The 9,773-nt window shown below is 42.2% G+C and overlaps 1 protein-coding gene across 1 annotated transcript in view; it reads right to left on the reverse strand.

The window, feature by feature from the left end:
* Nucleotides 1-9,208, reverse strand: part of RBM6 (RNA binding motif protein 6) — a 53,479-nt gene extending 44,271 nt beyond the window's left edge. The window contains exons 1-4 of the mRNA XM_010018611.1: nucleotides 9,165-9,208; nucleotides 5,836-7,174; nucleotides 5,191-5,280; nucleotides 4,136-4,205 (exon numbers count right to left, since the gene is read on the reverse strand). Coding sequence (XP_010016913.1) covers nucleotides 4,136-4,205; nucleotides 5,191-5,280; nucleotides 5,836-7,174; nucleotides 9,165-9,208 — 1,543 coding nt within the window. The remainder of the gene's footprint in view (nucleotides 1-4,135; nucleotides 4,206-5,190; nucleotides 5,281-5,835; nucleotides 7,175-9,164) is intronic.
* Nucleotides 9,209-9,773: the final 565 nt, after the last annotated feature.

Consider the following 9,773-nt stretch of genomic DNA (forward strand, 5'->3'; position numbering starts at 1 on the left):
TCAGAGCTCCTCCCTGCTCCAGTCATCCCATTTCCATGGGTGCTTTGCTGCTCAGGGGTGCAGCACTGCACTCCTGTATCCCCATCCAGGGTTCAAAAGTGAGTATTCAGAAGGGTCAGAGAAGGTTAATAAACCCAAATCTACCCAATTTCTGAAGTGCTGCATTAATTTAGAGGGTACATAAAGGAGCTGGGGTAGCCCTCACTGCTCCTTGTGATGCAATCCAGCTCACCTGGTCCCTCCAGGTCCACTTCACAGAGCTCCCCTCTGTGCATGCTGCTCTCCATCTCTGTCAGCATGTCCATTCTCCAACAGGCAATCCCAGCTCAGCAAAAATTCCTCTTGATTCCCCAGATGGGCTCGTAGAGTAAGCTGGAAAAGCCTCATGGGCTGCCAGCAATTTCTCAGGCTTATTTCCCCTGAACAGCTTCTCCCAACTGTTGGTACCAACCCTAACATGAACCCTGGTTGGAAAACACACATTCCAAGCTTGTCCCACTGCAGACTACATCCAGGAGAACCATTTGAACAGAAGACTCAGAGTACGCTTTATGTTTTCACTTATTACTTGGCCACCACTGCAGCATCATTTAAGGATGAACGAGTCATTGCAAGCAGCCCTTTAAGATAAAGATAGCTCCGTGTGACCTCTTCAGGGCATACCTGTGTGTTCAGCCAAAGAGTTCTGTGAGTATCAGAAACCTAAGATGGTATCTCAAACTTTGCTTATGTTTGGCATTACTCAGGAAATCAAAAATACAGCCTGGTGAGAATCAGGCAGGAGATAAGCTTAAAATATGATCAAAATCAAACCCAGGACAAGGTGTGTTCGTGTTAAGATTCCTCAAAAGTCAGAAGGTATAGGTTTCAAGTTCCTGGCAGTCTGCACCAACACAGGCAGTAACAGGAGAATGACAGACACCATGTCACAAGTAGCCTGGTGCTGTTACACACTGCACTAACAGCTCCACAGATTGAGGCCCACACTGTAAACCCACATGAAAGCCTTGACACCAGTGAGCAGAGGTAAGTACCTTCAGATGGGACAGGGGGAGCTCACAAACCATTACTGACAACCCCTTCTCAGAGAGCTGCTGACAAGTCATCACCGATAGCATCTATGGAAGCAGCAGTAGATCCCTGGTGCTGCCTCTGTGTGAGGCAGCAAGAGGCACCGGGAGGTATCACATACTAAAACAGTTGATGGTCTTTGAGAAAACTCCACTATCACCTCAGGATTTATTCTTTGTAATGATTAATTGAACAGACATGACCAAACACACTTGGAAAGGCAAGCTGAAAGATAAGCCAACAATCTAATACAGTTATTCCTGCCAAGGCTTACACATTATGTTGGAAGCAGCCCTCTTCCCCCACAAATGGATTTGATACTTTCAGTCTGAAATATAGGCACCAATTCAAAAATCTATCCGACGGAAATTACAAGTTAACATTGTGTAGAGTAATACTATAAAGTCTGACTCTAATTTTGTCATTGTCTCTAAATACCTGCCTTTTTGATGTAAATAGAATTACTATGCCACTTGCTAGGGTCTCTCTTTTCACTGCCTTGATTAAAATCTAACCACCATTTCAGTCTGTGGGCTTCAGAGGCAAAAGAATCTAAAGAATAAACAGCTTGAATGTGTACCAAAATCATAACAGGTATATTAAGAACAGTGTTCCATGCTCAGCACAACCTTCAGTGAAAATATGCTTCCCTTAGCACATACACAGTACATAAAAAGAAAGGGCTTTATAAAGAACCTGAGCTGTGTTTTCCAAGGGAAAAAAAAAAATTAAAAAAAATCAACCACATATTTTCCCCCAAAACAGAAAGAGTCTCGTGAAAAATCATACAGTGGAATCATCATGCTGAAGCTGCTGAGATAAGCTTTAGGATAACAGCGCTATCTTTTTGTGAAGTTGATCCCAACCTCGCTTATTCTGAGTTAATTGCGTGTTGTTTGTTATGGCTGTTATTGTTCTCCACCAGCTGCAGGCATTCTTCTCTCAAACACACTCCACATGCATACTCATGATTAATGTTATTTTTAACCTTTCTGGACAGCACTCCAAACTATACAACCCACTCAGACAGGCTCAGCACGTGCTCCTCTGAGCCAGCCTGCCGCCGTCCCATTAAGCTGATAGAACAACGCAGCCACTGGGCCCAGGTGTATCCAGGAGACGTTAGTAAACCAGCAAGTTTGCTTCTGACTCTTATGAATATTTACATACACACCTAAAAGCATTGTTCAGTTCATGATTGGCCTGTAGTTTCAAACAGGCTTAGCCTTTCACAAGTTAATATGACGAGTTAATATCTATAGGATGACCTCATGTGAAAAGCTGGATTAAATTTACTACAGCTTCTAGTAAACCCGATGTCAAGAAGTTTTCAGAATTCAGGAAGCTATTATGGTCCTAGACGTATCCATCTTGCGTAAGAAGGATCAGAAAGCTGTTTAAATTAGCAGCGGCATCTGCAGCCTCAGGACATAATGCAAAGCAAAGTCAATGTAGCATCCACGTAACCTAGAATAATATCCCACTGCTTAAATTACTGATGTTAACAAGACCAGGTTAAACGACGACTTTAAATAGCTCATAAAATATGAGCTAATTTTAACTTCATTCTTTCCCTCCCCAGAATTGCCAGGGAAAAAGAAAAAACCAAACAGCTTTGCAGCTGAGGAGACACACTCAAAGAGAATGCACCTTTTTAGGGAGACAGCAGAAAACTGCAACCCTCATATTACATGCAACCACCAGCAGATACTAGGGCTTCTGCACATAACTTCAAACACTTCATCTCATCCTTTGAAACGGGGAATGGGAAGGAGGAGACAACAGCTCTCTAATGAGGGCAAGAAGTCCTAATAACATACATGAGAAGAGACTTATGAAGATATTCCCAGTTCAAGTTGATTTACTACTGAAAAGTAATGTGTTTCAGAAAAGAAACAACTGACAAATCACACCAGCACAGGCAAAAAATAAGGATGATGCAATCAATGGGTTGCAGTGAGTGTTGTGCGGGTGACGACAGCCATGGTCTACTACGCTTAGGAAAGGGGAAAGAAAGCAAGAAAGACTGAGTGTACCCTGCTTGTTGGGCCAGACCCGATTACGTGACACAGGGGTATTCTTTAGTTCAAAGGTTCACAACAAGGTTGCGAAATCTCCTTTGACAGCTTCCAGAAACAAAAATACACTTGAGAAATACCCACTGCCCCAGTTTCTCTCCTCAGCTACTAAACATATAGGAAGCCTTTACATTAGGTATTGACACCAGGAATTCCAGCTGTTTCACGCGCAACCCATACCGGTATTAAGAAAGCACTGATGAAGGTAGAAGCCTCTGCTTTCATAAGTTTAAAAAATAACAAGTACTGTTTACCAGGTATTTCCTACCAGTATTATCCAAACCAATCCCCAGGACTCACCCTGCATTTCCTACCATCGCACATCTCTGTTCCAGTACAACTTTCTCACAAAGCAGCCTTGTAAAATATTTCTTTCTTCAGAATCCTATACATACTGATCAGAAGTACAGCAAAACTTTATTCTTTGAATGAGGAAGAGCATCCAGACCCAGTATTTGGATATTTGCTTTTAAAATTTACTTTTTCCTTTTTTTAACCTGTCTTCATGTCTAAGAAGGGTAAGAGTTCATGTTACTGAAGGAGAAATGTTAGGATGTATCTGTTTTCCTGAGGACATTACTTGTGCAGGACATGTTCCACAGTAAGACCATCTCAGAAACAAGATGCAGAACAATCCAAAAGGATTTAATAATAACTGTTTTTAAATCTATTGAGGAATTAGCCTGCTGTCCAATGTCAGTATTGGCTTTACTCTTGATGGCTATTAGAACAGCCTTACTGATTTCTTGCTGCTCTTACCTCTCTCTAGAGGCACCAGGACGTAGGCTTTACCTCTGAAGTAGCAGCGAGCACAGCCATCAGTTTTGAAGACAAGAGGACAAACTACAGAACTCAGTGAGCATCTGCAGGCAAAAATGCCTGCACTTATGGCACCAAAGACTTTAACCAAACTGCCTAAGTGGGTGTCAGTGTGAAAAATGCCTGTTGTAAACTTGAAACTAAAAGCCCTAGAAAAGCATTCTCACCTGAACTGTAATCTTTCAGTCGCAAATCCTTCACAGGGGTCCCATCAGGTCCTCGGAAAGCATTGAGAATCTACAGGAAAACCAAGACCCACTTCAGTCTCCAAACTCAAACCTCAGAAAGTGAAGCATTTGCTAATGCACACGTCTCTCTCCCCAAGACTTCTTTTCTTTCTAGGTTTAACTCTGTTACAAACTTAAACAATTTTCCTGATCAGGTTCCAGCAGTACCCAAGAACTGTTCATTGAGTTTGGGAAGTATTTTGGGGTTTTGTTTAAATAAGTGGGCACCATTTACACCTCAATTCAACTGTGCAAAGGTTTATTATGCTGGTTTCAGCCAGATAGCTCACCTCTGATCCTTATTTAAGGTTGGAGATGTCTTACTGCCTTTCAGAAAACCAAGGGACATGGGGTGACTTTTCCTAGTCTTATCATCCTCCGATGGCCAAAGTTTCTGTCATGAGTTCTCCAGTATGAAGCCTCTGATCAACACATCTAACCCTAGTAAAAACTGTTGCATGTAGGGATTCTCATATCCAGAACTGCCACCAAAAAACCCCAACCTAATTCAAAGTAGAGGCTTCTGGAAAGGAAGCTTCTTTCACCTGGTAGCCTAGATTATTTTTTGCCTTTTTACTAAAATCAGCAGTAGCAGCAGACACCTTTTCCATCTTTATAAGATCTTATTTAAGCAATTTCAAGTAACTAAGAATAAACAAGTTCACTTAAACACTACATGTCTTCTGAGCCCAAAATATAACAACAAAATAATAATATTTGGTATATAAAGCAATGATGAAAGTAAGACATGTTAAAGAGTCTGGAGTTGAGGCTTTTAGCCACCAGCACCCCACACATGACTGCAGAAAAACTCATCACTTCCAGACTCCCCAAACCCCAGAATAACAAGGTAAAAGATAACACTGAAACGACTTCTAAATCTGGATTTTTTCCTGAGGAAAATGACAGACCATCTGTACTACATTAACCAGGCTTAAAATGATACTTTTAAAAACCCTTGACAGAAGTTTTTGGATGAAAAACATCCCACTTACATCATCCTTTGTGGCAGTTTCAGGCACTCCTCCTAGACGAATGAGCTTGCTTGGCTTCACATATTTGGGACAGGTCCGGTAATCTTGGTCCTTGAGTTCACAAAATCAAGATGTTTTTTACAAATGAGACATGGTAGCACACAATTCAAATTCAACAGTGGTTATTAACTCCGTAGTTACCATTACCTTCAGATTTCGAAGTTAAGTCTGAAGGAAAAGCAAGCCTGCATGAGAACAGCTGTACTGCTCTACACAGGTCCACCCAGGCAAGTATCTTCTCTCTGGTAATGCTCATAAGCAATGTCCAGTAGAAAACAACAAAATAAGCTTTTCTATATACTATTTTCCCCCAACTCCCTCCCTCCCCCTGCCATTTTCAACTTGAGGACTTTCTGAACTAAATCTGGTTCCATGTATTTAACAATTCCCAATCACTAAATTGTATTTCTCTTGAGAAGAAAGTATTTGTGAGATAGGAAAAGCGCCCATTAAAACAACCTAGAGCATGAGGATGATCTCAGAGAAGGACGGTGAATTAGGATAGAACTGAAGTGATGGGATATGAACAGAAGACTCCTTCACAGCTGCTTCCATTCTTTGGCCAACACACATTTAACAGAAATGTCAACTGACAAAACCACCTACCTGAAGGCTCTTATAGGGCCTAGAATCTTTGCTGGGTTTTCCTTCTGAAAAGGACTTGCCATGTTCATAATCAAACATCTGATGCCCTGGCAGCCGGTGATCCACATCGCGATACTCAATGTTTCGGTAGTCAGTGTCTTGCCTTCCAAGGAAATCCAGGCCACCTTCACCCTTTAACCCAAGATCAGAATCGGATCTTTGCTGCTCCCCCCCAGAAAGCTGCTGCTGTTGCTGCTTGTTAGAAAAGGTCTGAGGTTGCTCCTCTTGGTCCGGAAGAGTAGGAAGATGTCCACGGCTATTTTGGAAATTGTGTGAAGTGTCGTCTTCAAGACCCAATCCATGGGATTCCTCTTCTCTGGCTGGTGCTTCTGAATGTTGAAATTCTCCTTTTTGGCTACCAAAGGGAGCTCTATCTAGACCAAGTGCAGACTCCTCTCTCTTGCTGGTGCTTAAATCAGAGCCCTCTCTTTCTGCTAAAGGTACAGTAGATTGATTGCGCCTAAAATCTACAAGGCTTTGATCCACAGGAGGCATTTCCCTATCTGAAAAGTCCATAGGAGAAGCCACATCTCTGCTCCTAAAATCCTGATCAGATCGGGACCTGTGCCTATTTCTGAAGTCTGATGATGGTGCATTTCTGTTTCTGAAGTCCAAATCAGAGGTGCCCACACCCCTGAAGTCCAAATCAGGTACATCCCTATTTCTGAAGTCTGAATAGGAATGCTCTCTGCCTCTGTAGTCTAACTCAGACATATCTCTTGCCCTGAAGTCTGAATGAGATCCATCTCGACCTCTGAAGTCTAGATCAAAAGACCCCCTTCCCCTGAAGTCTGATGGAGGTTCATCTCTGCCTCTGTAATCCATATTATGTGTTTCCCTATCCCTATAGTTCATACGGAATGTCTCCCTAGTCCTGTAGTCCACTGAAGGAACGTCCCCACCTCTGAAGTCCATAGGTGGCCCTTCTCTCTCCCTAAAGTTTCCAGAGTACATATCCCTGCCCCTATACTCAGAAGAGTGTGGCTCCCTACCTCTGAAATCCATCTGAGACTCGTCTCTGCCCTGGAAGTCAGATGGTGGGAAATCTCTGCCCCTGAAATCATGGTGCCCCTCCCCACCTCTGAAGTCACTATGTGGTCCATCTCTAGCTCCAAAGCTGAAAGAAGGTTCCTCTCTGTTGGCAAACTGAGGATTGAGGAGGCCTGTGAGTGCCTGGATATCAAAAGGAAGTGATTCTCTGCCAGAGAAGTTGCCAGAGTGTCTTTCTTGAGCAAGACTATCAAGGGAAGGAGGATATTCCCTGTTCCACCCGGGAGCAAACCTTTCTTCTTGGCTCCCACTGTAGAAATAAAGACAGTATTATTCATAACGTGCTTAGAGTCTGAAATCTACACAGCAGCACATTCTTCTCTAAACTTTTATAGAGCTGTGTAACAGTCTAAGATCCGCAGAAGATAGTGATGTTTGGCAGTTTAAGATGAGGCAGCATACGACAGATGTGAGAAAGTAAACTTGGGTGCTCCCATTTCAGCACAATTTCCAGAAGCACTCAACAGGGAATACCTGCAATATTAATGGGTTAATGATGGTAGCAATCCACATAGTCCTGCACTGCACACAGCTGGGCAGCTGTTCAAGGTTCCACCAGCTGGTGTGTTTGTTCATTAGCATCACCAGCACACGCCTGTGAGGAACCACTTGAGCTTAAGTTCTCCAGGCAGAATTACAAACAGCTAACTTAACACGTCATCCTGAGGCACATAAAAGCAGAGGTTACCAAACATGCTCCATTAACATACTACAGAGACTCATTTATGCTTCCTTGTGCTGGAGTCTAAACTGGCACAATGCTGAAAGCTATCAGTTCAGACTCTGAGGATGCCTCACAGGAATATGCCAACAATCAGTGTTCAAGATGATCCTGTGCTCGTGCCTCCAGACTGGCTGTCTTACACCAAGTTTACAGCACTTTAGCTATGGGCTCTCCTGGTATCTGCATAAAACCAGTCAGGAAAAGGTCTCCTCTTAAGAGTTTTTCAAAACCCAGTGAGGTTTTGGCAGGAGGGGAAGGTTTGAGATGGAGCTACCTCATTTTTCATGCAAGTGAGGCTTCAATACATTATTTTTTTTAATAGAATGACAATATCAACACATTTCAAAATAACACCAAATGCTACCCAAAGCAGTGGACATTTCCTTAGCAACTACAGCAAGTCATGTTGTTCTTTGAGTTTCACAACAGAATCACTCACCAACAGAATGCAAGATGACATCTACACAGTTAAACCACATACAGATTCCCTAAACTACATGCCTCTCTTTCACCACCATGAAGAATAGTAATTAAACCTGGTTCAAGGTTAGATTTCCCCACCCAGTACCATAAGGAATTATGCCAATAAAATCCACTTAAAAATCAGCAGAACTGGTATCATCACAGAACACAATCACTCCCTCATCAATACCATTAAGACGTGCTGGAGGATACTCATTTTCATAGCTCAAATGCCACCAGCTTTCTCAATACATTACAGCTGGACAATTATTTGAAGTATCTTATTGCAGAAACCTAAGGTATGCCACAAGGAAGTACCTTTATCACGCTGATATTCAAGTAATTGAGGTGGACACATAAGGAAAGGATGAAAGAATTATGCACAACAGAGGAAATCCCTAGCTTTTGGTGCTTTCATTTTCATAGCCAGAGCCCTCTTGCAAGCACAAGGCCAAGTAATAACCAGAGGAATATAAACTAAGAAAAATATCATGCTGTGCAGGTCAGTTGCATACTGATCTTTAAAGCAGTTCCAGTGACATTCAAAACTGTCTTACACAGGAGAATCACCAAAAGCATGGGGATATATGATCTACTTAACCTCATGGAGAGAAATAAAGTCTCGAAGTTTTCACAAGATCCTGTGTGCAATGGAAGTGCCAGAATTTCTGAAGATAAGGCAAGTGCCATGGTTGAAGAGAATCAACTATTAGGCTCTTCTGTGTCTTAACAGCGCATAGCACCAAAACCCACATGGCATATCATCACCTTAGCTTACAACAGCTAAACTAAGCATCGCTAGAAAAGGTGCTGTGGAGAAGGAACAGAAATACTAAATGCAGCTGCTGTTAAATACAATAATAAATGAAAAATCTTCAGAAACACAGAAAGTTACACTGTCACTTAACTTGCCTGTTCTTTGGCAGTCACATCTAGCTCAACACAGACCTCAGGAGTTCTACCAAAATAGTCTGTGTACAGAAATACTGACGCACAAAGTTCCTATGGCTTATTGTATCAGAGAATGTTGCTAAAACAAACTGTACACACTTACCGAAAAGAGCCCATTCTGTTGCCTTGTCGATGGTCTCCCCACATTTTGGTCTTGCTTGGTGGCTTCCAGAAATGGTTAATTCACTCTAAGAACACCAAGACAGCACAACCTGTTGAATAAATAACATGACAATAAGCCACAAAGCAAAGAACACATAACACATAAAAAAACCCACTGCTGGTTAGAAGGGGGTGTGTCAGGATTCTGATCAGGATCCACAAATACACAAGACCACATCCAGACACGAATGGATTTAACTGTTCCCTTTCTCCATGTTCAAATTTGAAAGTGTCAAATGACTTCTGAAATCAAGCTGTCAATATGGGTGGGCAAACAATGTGATATCTGCTTTGATTAACATAAAGCTTTCCAACATGCTGTGCTGTCTGACACTGTTTGGAGCGCAGCTAGACGCGAGAAAGCCACAATCATCACCAACCAGGACCGCTGCTGAACAACAGTTTGCAATTAATGCTTAATCCAAACTATTTTTTTTTTGCCAAAAGCTCCCTGTTGTTCAAGGAAACGATCACTACTATTGGTCTACTATGGTTACTCTGCCCTCAAAAGCATGTAGATAACAGAGTAGACTTTGCCAATAATCATTAC

The sequence above is a fragment of the Nestor notabilis genome, unplaced genomic scaffold (assembly GCF_000696875.1).
Source record: "Nestor notabilis isolate BGI_N333 unplaced genomic scaffold, ASM69687v1 scaffold12167, whole genome shotgun sequence".
In the NCBI taxonomy this organism is placed as follows: Eukaryota; Metazoa; Chordata; class Aves; order Psittaciformes; family Psittacidae; genus Nestor; species Nestor notabilis.